Genomic DNA, 16,530 nt, shown 5'->3' on the forward strand with positions numbered 1-16,530 from the left:
AGCCACTGGAGATTTTTAAAGAGGGGAGTACCATGCCCAGAGCATTTCTGCACAAAGACGATCCGGGCAGCGGCGTGAAGTATGGATTGAAGTGGGGAGAGACAGGAGGATGGGACGGAGAGGAGGTTAATGAGGTTGGATACAGTCCCTGCCCCACAAGGGGCTCACGCTCTTAATCCCTATTATACAGATGAGGTAACCGAGGCTCAGAGAAGTGAAGTGACTTGCCCAAGGCACAAAGCAGACATGTGGCAGAGCCAGAATTAGAATCCAGGTCCTTCTGACACCCAGGCCCATGCTCTATCCATTAAGCCCGCCCCCCACATCTAGACTGTGAGCTCGCTGTTGGGCAGGGACCGACTCTCTATGTTGCCGACTTATACTTCCCAAGCGCTTAGCATGATACTCTGCACACAGTAAGCGCTCAATAAATACGATTGAATGAATTAATGAATTAGGCCATGCTGCTTCTCTTTAAGCCCCGCTGCTCATGCTGTCGGACTGAACAGTCCCTGACCCACATGGGGCTTATGGTCTAAGGGGGAGGGAGGACAGGTATTGACTCCCCATTTTACAGATGAGGAAACTGAGGCACGGAGAAGGTAAGCGACTGGACCAGTGCCCCACAGCAGGCAAAGTGGCAGAGCAGGGGTTAGAACCCAGGTCCTCTGACTCCTAGGAATGAGCTCCCTCCACTAAACCACGCTGCTTCTCAAACGACAACACAAGTGATAGTTCCAATACTTATAACGGCCCCTCCCTCCTTCTTTCCTGGAAACTTAACCCGGTGGTTTGGCAACCTAGGAATGTGCCCCAGGAACTAGGCAGAGAGAGTTATCTGACCCTGCCAACACTCCTCCCAGGGCTGGTCTCCGCAGTCCAACAGACAGCATACAGGGGACGGTCCTCGCTGCCCCTCTAGCCCCCTGAAACGCAAATCCATCAATCAATCAATCAACCGTATTTATTGAGCACTTACTGTGTGCAGAGCACTGTACTAAGCGCTTGGGAAGTACAAGTTGGCAACATATAGAGACAGTCCCTACCCAACAGTGGGCTCACAGTCTAGAAGGGGGAGACAGAGAACAAAACCAAACATATTAACAAAATAAAATAAATAGAATAGATATGTACAAGTAAAATAAATAGAGTAATAAATATGTACAAACATATATACAGGTGCTGTGGGGAAGGGAAGGAGGTAAGACGGGGAGGATGGAGAGGGGGACGAGGGGGAGAGGAAGGAGGGGGCACAGTCTGGGAAGGCCTCCTGGAGGAGGTGAGCTTTCAGTAGGGCCTTGAAGGGAGGAAGAGAGATAGCAAATGACTGAACAGAAGAAAGTCAACAATAGGATCAGAGCCCCATCTCTATTGACCCTGCACTCTTTCCCCGATCCCAGACAGGAAACCTCAAATTTCTGCTCCTTTCCTGAAAACAATTTCCTCCAGTCCTTACAGCTGTTGTTCAGCATGTAGGGGCTAAGGATGCTCTCTCCTCAGGTCCTCCTTTCAACATCCCTGCCTACCCCGACTGACTTCCAGGAAACACGTCTTTAAAATTGTTCTCAACTTATTTGAATTTGGGGAAGGGTGTTCCACATCAAAGCTGGGTGTTTTCCTTTGGCAAAATATTACCTGTTTCTATGACTATGTGTTTAGTATTTGCTCTGGAGACCAAAACAAATGGTTCCACTAGGTAGAAACTAATTTACACAGACCATGTTTGCACAGATAATAATAATAATGATGGCATTTGTTAAGCGCTTACTATGTGCAAAGCACTGTTCTAAGCGCTGGGGAGGATACAAGGTGATCAGGTTGTCCCAAGTGGGGCTTACAGTAATAATCCCCATTTTACAGATGAGGGAACTGAGGCACAGAGAAGTTAAGTGACTTGCCCAAAGTCACACAGCTGACAATTGGTGGATCCAGGATTTGAACTCATGACCTCTGACTCCCAAGCCCATGCTCTTTCCATTGAGCCACACTGCTTCTCATGAGAGCAGCGGGAGAGGGACTTTACTCGCGGGCTTTTCAGTTAGTCAATCGGTGGTATTTATTGAGTGCTTAATGTGTGTAGAACACTGTACTAAGTGCTTGGGAAAGTACAATACCATAGAGTTGATAGGTACTATCCCTCACCACAAGGAGTTTACAGTCTACAGGTTTTGGCAGTCATTAGGTTGGGTTTTTTTTTCCCTTTTAGAACTGTATAAAAAAGCACATTTTTTTCACTGTGAAAACCAGTAGGTCTGGGTTTATTCACCCATTCAATCGCATTTATTGAGCTCTTACTGTGTGCAGAGCACGAGTAGGTCTCTTTAACAGCCCTGTTGCTCTTACGTTCTCACTTCAGGCAAGGGTGCACCGTAGTGTGAACAGGAAGTTGAGGTCTGGTTTGTTTTTAATTCTGTACCTGACTTTCCCAGCCATTGTACCTGGGTTGGTTCCTCCAATAATGTGCGATGGACTTTCAAGGAAATTGTGGTGCTAGGAGGGCATGGCTTCATCTCAAGATATGTAACTTGTGGAGAATTGAGATTGGGTACACCAGAGAGGGATAATTTTCCAACACATTTGTCTCAGCATTTCACTGGTCTGTACTTTGAGCACCCACTCTTGTTCCCTCTGATGTGAAGAAGCAACCATTCTGCTCAATTTCAAATCATTCAGCAATTATAGTTGTCACAAATAGCAACTATACTCATTTGACATTTTCTTAGCTATTTCCACTAATATTTCAACTCCTTGAAATATCATGGAGAAGCAGTGTGTCCTAGTGGTCTTCCCCTCTCTCTTGCCTTCTAGTCTGTCAGCTTGTTATGGGCAAGGAACATAGCCCACTGTTGGGTAGGGACTGCCTCTATATGTTGCCAACTTGTACTTCCTTAAGCGCTTAGTACAGTGCTCTGCACACAGTAAGCGCTCAATAAATACAATTGATTGATTGATTGATTGATCTGCTAATTCTATTGTATTGCACTCTCCCAAGCGATTAGTAAGCACTCAAAAAATGGGATTGATTGATAGTGGAAAGAGCACAGGCTTAGGAGTCAGAGGACCTGGATTCTAATCTTGTTGCACGACCTTGGGCAAGTCACTTAACTTCAGCGTGGCTCAGTGGAAAGAGCCCGGGCTTGGGAGTCAGAGATCATGGGTTCTAATCCCGGCTCCACCACTTGTCAGCTGGGTGACTTTGGGCAAGTCACTTAACTTCTCTGGGCCTCAGTTCCCTCATCTGTAAAAAAAATGGGGATTAAGACTGTGAGTCCCACGTGGGACAACCTGATCTCCTTGTATCCCCCCCCAGCACTTAGAACAGTGCTTGGCACATAGTAAGCACTTAACAAATACCATCATTGTCATCGCTTAGAACAGTGCTTTGCACATAGTAAGCGCTTAACAAATACCATCATTATTAACTTCTCCGTTCCTCAGTTCCCTCACCTGCAAAGTGGGTTCTCCCGCGTTCTCCCGCCTACTTAGTCTGTGAACCCCTTGTGGGGCCTGATTATCCTTTATCTACCCCAGCGCTTAGTGCAGTGCTTGGCACATAGTAAACGCTTAACACCAAAATTACTAGCTAACCTTTATCGTAATTGAATCTGGGGACACTTTCAGTGGTGGTCGGCCAGTTTTGTGTTCCATTTTATTTGATTCCTATGTCTCTGCTCCGTAAACAGTCCTCAACTGCATCAGCTCCTCCTTTCCTGCTCTCTTGACTACACGACTATCCCAGTGAATCGGGAAACTCATGAAAGGGCTCACTTCAGTGGACTTTGTGTGCTGGTCCCAGTGGCAACCCTCTGTCATTCCATTGTGTCTCTCCTGGAGCCCTCATTAATTCCAAGCTCATTGGGCTCATTTCCAATTAATTGCTCATTTCCCACCAAGACTTCAGCCTGCAGGCTTCATTCGCCCCAGGACTGTTAAGCAGATCATTATTCCCCATTGAATGTACACTCCTACTAAGGCCTGCATGGCCTCCCGTGGGTACGCCCCACTCTCACATTTGCAAGCGTCCTCAATTTATTCTTCAGACACGTGTTCTCAGAGAAATCAGGGATCCCTAAGAGTGAAATAATATTGTTATTTCTCAAGGGCATTTTTTTTACCCTCAATGCTCGGATGCCAAGAAAAACAAACAGGCATAGTGACGACTGGGATTTGGCCCTCTTTTTAATGATTTGCAAATAATTATTTCCCCCAATAACGTTTTAGAGATGAAGAGCTCATATGCAGCCATTAACTCCGGTTTGCCATAGTTCATCTGCTTTACATGAAGGTTTCCAGTGAAAGCGCTGAAGCAGTTTCAAGAGAAACAATTCAGACACAGCCCTTATTATTAGTATAATCATTATTATTAACAATGATTGGTTATTATTATTATTATAAGGACTGTCTCTGAATCGTTTCTCTCAAAATTGCCTTCGCACTTAGTATGGTGCTTGGCATTTGGGGATCTCTTAGTAAGTTATAAATAACAACAACAATAATAAACACAGTACAATGCTTTGCACAAACTAAGTGCTCAGTAAATACAATCGAAATACGATTGAATGATAATAATAACGACAGTAACGGTATTTGTTCAGCACTTACTATGTGTCAAGCACTGTTCTGAGCACCGGGATAGATGCAAGGTAATGAGGTTGGATACAGTCCCCGTCCCACGTGGGGCTCACAGTAGAAGTAGGAAGAAGAACATGTTCTGAATCCCCATTTTACAGTTGAAACTGAGGCACAGAGGAGTGAAGTGATCTGCCCAAGGTTACATAGCATGCAAAAGACAGAGCTGGAATTAGGTCCTCTGACTCATGCTCTTTCCACTGAGCCACACTGCTCTGTAGTCTTGGCCAAAATAGGCTTACTGTCTAAAAAGAGAAGGTCAGGCATGAAACAATGTAACACAAACCACCCTGGATATTAGGTAATATTCAACAATAAAAATATCAGCAGGAAAAATGCCAATTCAATAACCCTTGGAGGGGGCAGTGTTCTATGAGGTACCTCACCACTCCAGGCAAACTCGCAGTCAGTCACTGGATATAAATTGGGCCAGCTCTCCCACTGACCTAGAAGTTGGCTAGGCGGGCTTCAGTCCATGGTATCAGGCCAGTGAGCATGAGGGATGACCGGGGACTGTTCCGTCTTTTCAGGGAGCAGAGAGTTTGATGCTTTGTAGCACCCCAAGGAGGAAAATAATCTTCCTTTTTGTCACACTGAGAGCCTAGTTCCAGGCCGCGGTGTCTCTTTGGTAGCAAGTCCTCGCGACCATCGGAACAGGAAAGTCCATTATTTTTTCTTTGCTTACGGTCCTGGAGTACCTGGAAGCAGCATAACCTAGTGAAAAGAGACAGAGAACCTGGGTTCTGATCCTGGCTCTACCACTTGCCTGCACTGTGACCTTGAGTAAGTCACTTCACTTCTCTGTGCCACAGTTTCCGCAAACAAAAATGGAGATTTAGTACCTGTTCTCCCTTCTCTTTATACTGTGAGCCCCATGTTGCACAAGGACTGTGTCCAACCTGATTATCTTATCTATTCCAGGATTTAGAACAGTGCTTGGCAGAGAAGCAGCGTGGCATAGTGGATAGAGCCCAGGCCTGGGAATCAGAAGGTCATGGGTTCTAATCCTGTCTCGCCACATAATAATAATAATAATAATAATAATAATAATAATAATAATAATAATAATAGCGGCATTTATTAAGTGCTTACTATGTGCAAAGCACTTCTTCTAAGCTCTGGGGAGGTTACAAGGTGATCAGGTTGTCCCACGGGAGGCTCACAGTCTTAATCCCCATTTTACAGATAACTGAGGCACAGAGAAGTGAAGTGACTTGCCCAAAATCACACAGCTGACAATTGGCGGAGCTGGGATTTGTACCCATGACCTCTGACTCCAAAACCTGTGCTCTTTCCACTGAGCCACGCTGCTTCACATGTCAGCTGTGTGACCTTGGGCAAGTCACTTTACTTCTCCGGGCCTCCGTTACCTCATCTGTAAATGGGGATGGAGACTGTGAGCCCCATGGGGGACAGGGGCGGTGTCCAACCCGATTTGCTTGTATCCACCCCAACAACTATTATTTGAGAAACAGCATGGCTCAATGGAAAGAGCCCAGGCTTGGGAGTCAGAGGTCGTGGGTTCTAATCCTGGTTCTGCCATTTGCAAGCTGGGTGACTTTGGGCCAGTCACTTTACTTCTCTGTGCCTTAGTTCCCTTAACTGTAAAATGGGGACTAAGACTGTGAGCCCCACGTGGGACAATCTGATTACCTTGTATCTCCTCCAGTGCTTAGAACAGTGCTTGGCACATAGTAAGCGCTGTTAACAAATACCATCATCATCATTATTATTATGTAGCAAGCGCTTAACAAACGTCATGAAAAAAACAAAGACAGTGAAGAGAAGGCGGTTGACTACGTGTGCCTGATGAACACACATAATATGCTTAGAATAGCTACTCCTTACTTGGAGGTGACAATACTCCTGCATTCCAAGGACTTTGGACGTGGGGACGCTGTTCAAAGAAATCAATGAATCAATCAATCAATAGTATTTATTGATCACCTAATGCGTACAGAGCACTGTACTAAGTGCTTAGGATAGTAAAGTATAACAGACTAGGTAGATGCTGTCTTAAAGTCTTCGTTCTGCTTGCAGGGGATTCCTAAAAAACCTGACCCCAAAATGCTTTTTTATACTAAAGGGTATTTTGGTGAAATATTTGGGTAAGAGTTCCATCCACATGCTTTGTACTAGTCATTGTATTTATTAAGCCCTAACTGTGTGCAGAGCATTGTACAAAGCTCTGAGAGAGAATTTCTGGTCTCTGTCCCTCTCAGGGGTCGCAATCTATAGCATAGGGGATACCTTTAAAAGAAAGACCCAACTGCCTGTTTTGCCAGGGGGGTAGGAAGACTGAGCTGGGAAAGTGTTTTCTCAGACTTTGATTTGATTTTCTATGATTTACACCATAGAGGTCACCAGTCAGAAAGTAGTTCATGTCATTCCAACAAGAGCTAGGCAAAGCTTCGGCTCACGGAGTCTGGTCGCTCAGATCTTCAGAGGGAACCTTAGCTCTTTTGGGAAAATTTGACTCACTGACTTGAATAAATAGCCGTGGTATTTGTTAAGCGCTTACTAGGTGCCAAGCACTGTTCTAAGCTCTCAGGTAGATACAAGGTTATATCAGGGTGGACACAGTCCTTGTCCCATATGGGGCTCACAGTCTAAGTAGGAGGTACTGAATCTCCATCTTTACATTTGAGGAAACTAAGGCACAGAGAAGTTAAGTGGCTTGTCCCAGGTCAAACAGCAGGCACGTGGTGGTAATGGGATTAGAACCAGGTCCTCTAACTCCAGGCCCCTAATCTTTCCATTAGGTCCTGCTGCTCCTCTAATCCCCCTCCTCTAATTTCCTGAGGGATCAAGATTGGGCTTCCAGAATCTGGGCAGATAACCTACCCTGACCCATCTTCATCCACCATATTCTTCCCTGCAGCATGGCTTAGTGGAAAGCGCTTAGTTCACTGCTCTGCACACAGTAAACGTTCAATAAATACAACTGAATGAATGAATGGAAAGAGCACGGGCTTGGGACTCAGAAGGTCATAAGTTCTTATCCCAGCTCCACCATTTGTCTGCAGTGTGACTCTGAGATGTCGCTTCACTTCTCTGTGTCTCATTTACCTCGTCTGGAAGATGGGGATTAATAACAATAATAATTATTATTATTATGGTACTTGTTAAGCACTTACTATGTGCCAAGTACTGTTCTAAGCCCCGGGGTAGATACAAGGTAATCAGGTTGCCGCACATGGGGCTCACAGTCTTAATCTCCATTTTACAGATGAGGTAAATGAGGCACAGAAAAGTTAAGTGGCTTGCCAAAGTCACACAGCAGACAAGCGGCAGAGCCGGGATTAGAACCCATGACCTCTGACTCCCAAGCCCATTCTCTTTCCACTAAGCCACGCTGCTTAAGACTGTGAGCCCGATGTGGGACAGTAACTGTGTCCAACTGATTTGCTTGTATTACTCATCCAGCGCTTAGTACAGTGCTGGCGCATAGTAAGCACATGACAAATACTACTATCATTATTGTTATTAAAAGTTCTTCATACAGTGCATTCCACATTATCAATACCATTATAACTACTGTCAAACTGTCAGTCAATCAATGATAACAGTAAGTACTGGATAAATGCAACTGATTGATTTGAGTACTTACCATGTACAGAGCACTATGCTAGGCTCTTGGGAGGGTAGAATACAACAGAGTTGGTGGACAAGTTCCCTGCCCACAATGAACCCAGACTAGAGACTGTACTACCATCATTAAAGCTAGTTATGCCCAGTTATTCCCCCAGACTGCAATCTCATCATGGGCCGGGAATGTGTCTACCGACTCTGTTGTAGTCTTTCAAGTGCTTAGTACACTTCTCTGCCCAAAGTAAGCAGTCAACAAAAATCCTTGATCAATGGACTGACTTTGCACATTTTGCTGCAACTAATTCGCGGTTGCAGTCAAGATCCATCGTAAAGCTCTGACTCGGTTCCCTGTAGCACCTTCAGCTGTTACTGCTGAGCAAATCCCAAGCACCCGGGCTCCCATTAAGCACTCTTGTACCCTTTTAATTAGTATTTGATCCCAATAGGACACTTTTGGGTAATGCTGAACAATTAAATGACTAGGGTTAGTGAAGCATGCAGTTATGATGGTGGACTCATTCTGTCTCCGGGGGTTAAATGAGCAAGAACAAAGGCAAAAGAACGGCCCCAGTGAGGTTATATAAATACAGAAAATAAGTGAATAAATACTGTCAGGGTGAACAATGAAAGTGTTTGAGTCCGTTGACTGTAATAGAGGATTTCTTACTGTGAAAACCGCTCAGACGAAATAATGACATTCCTCTACCATCCTTCCCATCTCACAAGCCCGCAACCTTGGTGTCATCCTTGACTCTGCTCTCTCTTTAACCCCTCACATCCAATCCGTCACCAAAAACTGCTGCTCTCACCTCCACAACTTCTCCAAGATCCGCCCTTTCCTCTCCATCCAAACCGCTGCCCTACTGGTTCAATCTCTCATCCTATCCCGACAGGATTACTGCATCAGCCTCCTCTCTGATCTCCCATCCTCCTGTCTCTCCCCACTTCAATCCATACTTCATGCTGCTGCCCGGATCATCTTTGTGCAGAAACACTCTGGGCATGCTACTCCCCTCCTCAAAACTCTCCAGTGGCTACCAATCAACCTACACATCAGGAAAAAACTCCTCACTCTCGGGTTTGAGGCTGTCCATCACCTCGCCCCCTCCTACCTCACCTCCCTTCTTTCCTTCACCAGCCCAGCCCGCACCCTCCGCTCCTCAGCCGCTAGCCTCCTCATCGTGCCTCGTTCTCGCCTGTCCTGCCATCGACCCCCGGCCCACGTCCTCGCCCTGGCCTGGAATGCCCTCCCTCCCCACATCCGCCAAGTTAGCTCTCTTCCTTCAAAGCCCTACTGAGAGCTCACCTCCTCCAGGAGGCCTTCCCAGACTGAGCCCTCCCATTCCTCTCCCCCTCCCCATCCCCCCCGCCCTACCTCCTTCCCCTCCCCACAGCACCTGTATATATGTTTTTACAGATTTATTACTCTATTTATTTTGCTTGTACATATTTACTATCCTATTTATTTTATTTTGTTAATATGTTTTGTTTTGTTGTCTGTCTCCCCTTTCTAGACTGTGAGCCCGCTGTTGGGTAGGGACCGTCTCTATATGTTGCCAACTTGTACTTTCCCAAGCGCTTGTACAGTGCTCCGCACACAGTAAGCGCTCAGTAAATACGATTGAATGAATGAATGAATTCTATGTCGTGGTCAAGATAATGTTTGTCTGAAAGTGACTGCTGCTTGTGGTTCCATTGATCTTTAAATAATAATAATAATTGTGGAATTTGTTAAGTGCTTACTGTGTGCCAAGAACTGTTCTAAGTGCTGGGATAGAGACAAAGTAATCAGGTTGGACACAGTTCCCGTCCCACATGGGGCTCGCAGTCTTAATCCCCATTGTACAGATGAGGTAACTGAGGCCCAGAGAAGTTAAATGACTTCCCCAAGTTCACACAGCAGACGTATGGCAGAGCCAAGATGGAAACTAGGTCCTCTGACTCCTAGGCCTGTGTTCTTTCCACTGGGCCATCCTGCTTCTCAAGCGCTTAAAGTGGAGAAAATCCCCACCCTCTCTTCCCCCATTTCCCCAACACCCCCACCCACCTGCAACTATTCCTCCAGCTCCCACCTTCCACCATTTCCCCATCCCCCAACCTCCCATCATTTGCAATCATCAATAGAGAACTCCGGTTTGAGCTCACATCTGCAGGATTTTCTTCTCTGGAAAAGTAGGTTTATTTCATGCATAATCTTCACACACCTACCCCCATTTTCCTTGTCTCTGTTCAAAGTAAATAATTCTGAGTTTGCAATAAATAATGAATTTTCAGTCCCTCATAAGAACTCTCCTTTCGACATTTTTCCTGTTTGAATTATTTCATGAATAAAGAGACACTGTCTTGCTGCATTTATTTTGCACAGAGAGTGGCTTTCATTTCCAATCCCTGTCCTGTTACCATTTTCATAATTTTCCACACGGCTCAGGAAAATTGGCATCATCAGTTGAATCAGTGTCCTTAGGTAGGATTTACATTGAAACTTAATTATTCACCAATAAAAAAAACCCTTGGCTATACAAAAGCATTTCCCATTACTTTAGTATATTAGGCCAACACAATAATAATAATAATTATGGTATTTGTTAAATACTTACTATGTGCCAAGCACTGTACTAAGAGCTAGAGTAGATACAAGGTAATCAGGTTGTCCCACGTGGGGTTCACAGTCTTAACCCCATTTTTACAGATGAGGTCACTGAGGCACAGAGACGTTAAGTGGCTTGCCCAAGGTCACACAGTAGACAAGTGGCGGAGTCGGGATTAGAACCCACGACCTCAGACTCCCAAGCCCGTGCTCTTTCCACTAAGTCACGCTGCTTCCCTCTCATCTGTGGGATAAAATAAAGTATCCTATTTACTGAGTTTTAGTTCTAGTGGTATTGTTTAAACATTAAAGTAGTCAAATGATATTTTTAAGGACCTTGTGTTTTGTTGTATTTGAGGGTGTCTTAATGATAGGAATTTGGGTGAATCATCAGTTTTACCGTTAGAGCCAGATGGCCTTTAGGGGAATTCATATTTCCGGGCAGTAGATTAATAACTTATAGTAAACCACATGAAACCAAGTCGCAAATCTCAGCTCAGACCTTGTGGTTTACTAGATCCTGCAATCTCTCTGCTTTATCAAAGCTGGTCTGTGGAAACCCAGGCTGGGTAGCGAGATACTAACAGACTTCGATGACCCCCAAGCTAGACCCGATGGTGTCAGCCCCTAAGGTAGAAAGGTCATTGGCAGGATTCCTCCATCTTTTCAGAAACTTCTTTAACTGATGAAGAACATGAGGAAGAGAAATGTTGGTCAATGAGGGCTGTTTCCTACAAGAATAACAGACTGTATTAAAGTCGGCACCATAGACATTTTATGAAGAACCACAGCAGAAAGGAATTCTCTTCACTAGTGAATTCTTTTGGCTCAAATACTGTCTATTCTCCAAAGTTCCAATTAACCATCCCACAGAGCTTTTCTTTTTAAGCATGTGTCACCAGGAACACGGAATGGAGGGAACTCTGAGGCTTTACACCAGGTCAATATTTTTGGCTTTATGGCTCCACAGGAGAATACTAGGGGAGTTACAGAAAACCCATGCATACTTGGAATCTGGCTCCCAGACTTTACCTTACAACAGAAATGTGTCTGCCGAGACACCTAAACCAGCGCCGTGGAATTAGTTCAGTGCAGAAGGTTTTAAAAGAAGAAATTGATCGCAGAAGCAGTGTGGCCTTGTGGATAGAGTCCAGCCGTGGGAGTCTCCCCACTTCTAGACTGTGAGCCTGCTGTGGGCAGGGATTGTGTCTCTTTGCTGCTGAATTGTACTTTCCAAGCGCTTAGTACAGTGCTCTGCACACAGTAAGCACTCAGTAAATACGATTGAATGAATGAATGGATGAATGAGTCAGAAGGACCTGGGTTCTAATCCTGGCTTCGCCACTTGTCTTTGTGTGACTTTGGACAAATTACTTCATATCTATGTGCCTCAGTTTTCTCATCTGTAAAATGGAGATTGAGATTGTGAACCTCGTGTGGTATTTACTTTACTTGTACATATTTATTCTATTTATTTTATTTTGTTAATATGTTTTGTTTTGTTCTCTGTCTCCCCCTTCTAGACTGTGAGCCCACTGTTGGGTAGGGACCGTCTCAATATGTTGCCAACTTGTACTTCCCAAGCGCTTAGTACACTGCTCTGCACACAGTAAGCGCTCAATAAATACGATTGAATGAGTGAATGAATGAATGTGGGACATGGACTGTGTCCAACCCGATTAGCTTCTACCTACCCCAGTGCTTAGGACAGGGCCTGACCCATAGTAAGCACTTAACAAATACCAGCTAAAAAAGAAAAAAAGAAGGCCGGGACATGGAAGCTCACGGTGTTTGATCTGCAAGATGATTAAAAACGAATGCGTGGTCTGGGTCAGGCTCCCCAATAAGCCATCCTCTCAATGGCGAAGGACAAAAAGGCTTCACTTCCTGAGGTAAAACCTCTTATCGGAATGAGGGGTCTGCAGATGGCCACCCCCAACCTCAGAACAAAGTCTCCAGTCTCTGAAAAGCAGTGCTAAGAAAATAAACCCTATAGAGCCTGGTAACGGGGGATGCCTCCCGCATGTTTTCTTGTGACCATCTTGGGTCCAGCCGGAGGGGAGGGGGTCTCCCAGAATTGGGAACCAGCAGGATATCTTTATACCAGCAGTCAGGGTGTTTGGCCAGATGGCCTCCCAGCAGAGGGAAGAGAGGGAAAGGGAAAACAGAATTCTTATGAAAAATAACCCACAGGAAAAGAAGCAAGGGGAGGGAGAGTAGGGGTGTCAAGTGGAGTGGGATGGCCTGGATGGTGCCATATGACATTTATTAAATGCTGATAAAGTCACCAACGAGCAGTGCACATCAGGAGGAAATGACCCGGGATTGGAATGCAAACAAGTGACATATGTCTGGTAGCTTATCTGCATTAAAACCATATGTACCCGATGCCCAGTGGAGCAGGCTGGGCTCAGAAGAATAACAAACATGGGAGAGCGAACTCCAGCTAATTCCACTTTCTTAGGATTTTCGTGCGTTTTCCTAAGGGACCTGCCCCAGTTTTCTCTCTGTTGGAGCCCACATATCCTCAAATGGGGTACAGCTCGATCCGGGCCTGGAGTCCCAGATGAGAAAGTGACCCGATGAAGTGTAAATGTATCGCCCCATCTCTCCCCTCTTTGGAGTGGAAACCCAACTGTCCCGGGGGTGGGTGGGCTACAAACTCATAAGTAGAGAAGCAGCATGGCTCAGCGGAAAGACCACAGGCTGTGGAGTCAGAGGTCATGGGTTCATATCCCTGCTCCACCAATTGTCAGCCGTGTCACTTAACTTTTCTGTGCCTCAGTTGCCTCATCTGTAAAATGGGGATGAAGACTGTGAGCCCCCCGTGGGACAACCTGATAACCGTGTAACCTCCCCAGCACTTAGAACAGTGCTTTGCACATAGTAAGTGCTTAATAAATGCCATTATTATTATTTTTATAAGTAACCCCTAAAAAGGGCAAAATCTGCCCTGCCTCTGGGACTTGAGTTAAACCTAGGGAAAAAGATCTCCTCATGTGAAAGGATTACATCAGGCAAAAGATCCTACTCCATTTGGGTGTGTCTACACTCAGTTCTAGTTTGTTCTCTACAAAGAGATTCTGATCCACCCACCTCACTCAGCATCTAGGCAGAACCTATCGTGGCCACTTTGAGGGAACAGGTGTAGACTTCTGGAGCTCATTGATGTAATAGTTATGGAAGCTTTCAGGTCAACCTAACAAAGCATTTCTATTATCAGTTCACCATACTAATAATAATAGTAATAATTGTATTTGTTCAATGCTTACTATGCACCAGGCACTTTACTAAGCACTGGAGTGGTAACAAGGAAATTGGGTTGGACACAATACCTGTCCCATGTGGGGCTCACAGTCTCAATCCCCATTTTACGGATGAGGTAACTGAAGCACAGAAAAGTCAAGTGACTTGCCCAAGGCCACACAGCAGACCTTCTGACCAGGCCCGTGCTCTATCCGCTATGCTGCATCAACTAATTTGGTCTTCTCATTTAAGAATAGAGTTGCATGGAAATAGTAGTTGGAAGGAAAATGACGTCAGATGGGGCATAAGGAATTGTGATGCTCGATTTTGTTTTGTTTTGTTGTCTGTCTCCCCCTTCGAGACTGTGAACCTGTTGTTGGGTAGGGACCGTCTCTATATGCTGCCGACTTGTACTTCCCAAGCGCTTAGTATAGTGCTCTGCACACAGTAAGCATTCAATAAATACGATTGAATGAATGAATGAATGAATTTAATTAGATCGGTCATCTATATGCAACTTCTTAAAGCAAAGATTGCCCTCAAGGGATCCTATTGGGAGAAGCCAACATGGAAGCCAGATCGGATCGGAGAAATACATTCTTGATAGGCACGTTCCATGAAGTGTGAATTTTTCACATTAAAGGATCAAGGTTCCCTAGGTTTCGCATCTGTAATGTGAAATTTTGCCCTTCTTGTTGGTTGTTTATGGCTTCATTGGCACAAATGTGACAGCTTTGTCAACAACTCCAACTAATTTCAACTCATTAAAATATGAGCTTTATTTCAGTCATCACAATATGGGCTGTGCAAGCATAATAGTTGTATGCTAAGCCTTCTGATCCCAAAGTGAACTACATTTTCTGTTTTCACTCTTTCTTCAGTTTTTGGCTGTAGCAAAGCTGTATCTGTGTTTCCCAGTCGCAAAGTATTCAAGCTAACCTAATTGAATTTATCCAATTTGATTACAACTGTGTTACTAAAGTGATGATTCTAGCAGTGACCATACCCTAAGGAATACAACCCATGATTTGTAGTCCTTATTTAATTCTTAATCCTACTTTTTTTTACAGTTTGAACCCAGAAACTAGAGGATATGAAATATACCATGTGTCACTGTTCCTCATATCTTATTTCTCTTTCAGGTATTCAGGAGGGAACCCAATGTACCAAATGTAAAAATAACTGGGCACTGAAGTTTTCAATCATATTACTCTATATTCTGTGTGCCTTGCTAACCATCACAGTAGCCATTCTGGGATACAAAGGTATGTTCAATTTCATTGGAACTATTTTCCTTTCAAATAAGAAGTATAGTTATCCATGAAATAAAGTCTAGTTAGCCACAAAAAAAGTCTTTTTCTTTTCATGTTCAGAGATTATTGTTAACAAATCTGTCTCAATGGTCAAATGTTGAACAACATCATTACCTTGTCTCTGTTTGTATGTACCCCTCTATTTAAAATAAACTGGTCGTGTGTTTCACTTAGCTAGAAGACCTGAAAAAAGCAAAGGAAGAGAAATAAACAAGTTTCTCTCACCAAACATAGCCCTAAACAGTTAGGCTTTTTGTTTTTTTCGTTTTTTGGGTTAAAAAAAAGAATGATTTGGAGGGTAGGTATTGAGTGAATTCCATTTAAGCTTTCTTCCCCTCAATTTTTCTTGCTTTTTCAATATCCCAAGTCTAGTAGAGGTATAGTATTAGCTCCCCGGAAAGCCCCACTGTCAGTAACTAAACACAAAACCCAGGCTTGAAAGATGGTCCTGGATTTCCCATGGCCTGTATTACCATATTCCCTTGGGGCCAGATGAATGTGGTCTCCAGTGATTTCAAGGGAGTAAATGTCCTCTATTTTTGTAGTAAATATGTTGTCCTGCAGAAGTCAAGGGAAAGGGGGAGTCCAGAGATGAAAGGCATTCTACATACCTATTCTCCATCCTACCTAGACTGTGAGCCCTGTGTGGGACAGGGACTGTATTGACTTGATTACCTTCTATCACAGTGCTTAGAACAGTGTTTGGCTATGCATTTTGTTTTTCTGGAATTAGTTAAGCACTTACTATGTGCCAGGCACTGTACTAAGTACAGGGATAGGACCTGGGATTCATAAGGACTAGGATTCTAATCCCAGCTCTGCCTCTTGTCTGCTGTACAACCTTGGACAAGTCACTTCACTTCTCTGGGCATTAGTGCCCTCATCTGTAAAATGGAGATGAACCTGTGAGCCCCATGAGGGACAGAGACTGTGTCCAACCCTATTATCTTGTATCTACCCCAGGACTTAGAACAGTGCTTGACTCATAGCAAGCCTGTGTCCCACATGGGACTCAAAATCTTAATCCCCAGTTTAGAAATAAGGTAACTGAAGCACAGAGAAGTTAGGTGACTTGCCCAAGGTCACAAACCAGACAAGTGGAAGAGGGGGGGATTATTCATTTATTCATTCAATCATACTTATTTAGTGCTTACTGTGTGCAGA

At 44.4% G+C, this 16,530-nt stretch overlaps 1 protein-coding gene across 1 annotated transcript in view; it reads left to right on the forward strand.

Annotated features, from left to right (window-relative positions):
- Positions 1 to 16,530, forward strand: part of COLEC12 (collectin subfamily member 12) — a 206,298-nt gene that overhangs the window by 137,017 nt on the left and 52,751 nt on the right. Inside the window, exon 2 of the mRNA XM_038747268.1 lies at positions 15,196 to 15,318. Within this exon, the coding sequence (XP_038603196.1) occupies positions 15,196 to 15,318 (123 nt within the window). The remainder of the gene's footprint in view (positions 1 to 15,195; positions 15,319 to 16,530) is intronic.

This window comes from Tachyglossus aculeatus, chromosome 5, assembly GCF_015852505.1.
Source record: "Tachyglossus aculeatus isolate mTacAcu1 chromosome 5, mTacAcu1.pri, whole genome shotgun sequence".
NCBI classification, from domain to species: domain Eukaryota; kingdom Metazoa; phylum Chordata; class Mammalia; order Monotremata; family Tachyglossidae; genus Tachyglossus; species Tachyglossus aculeatus.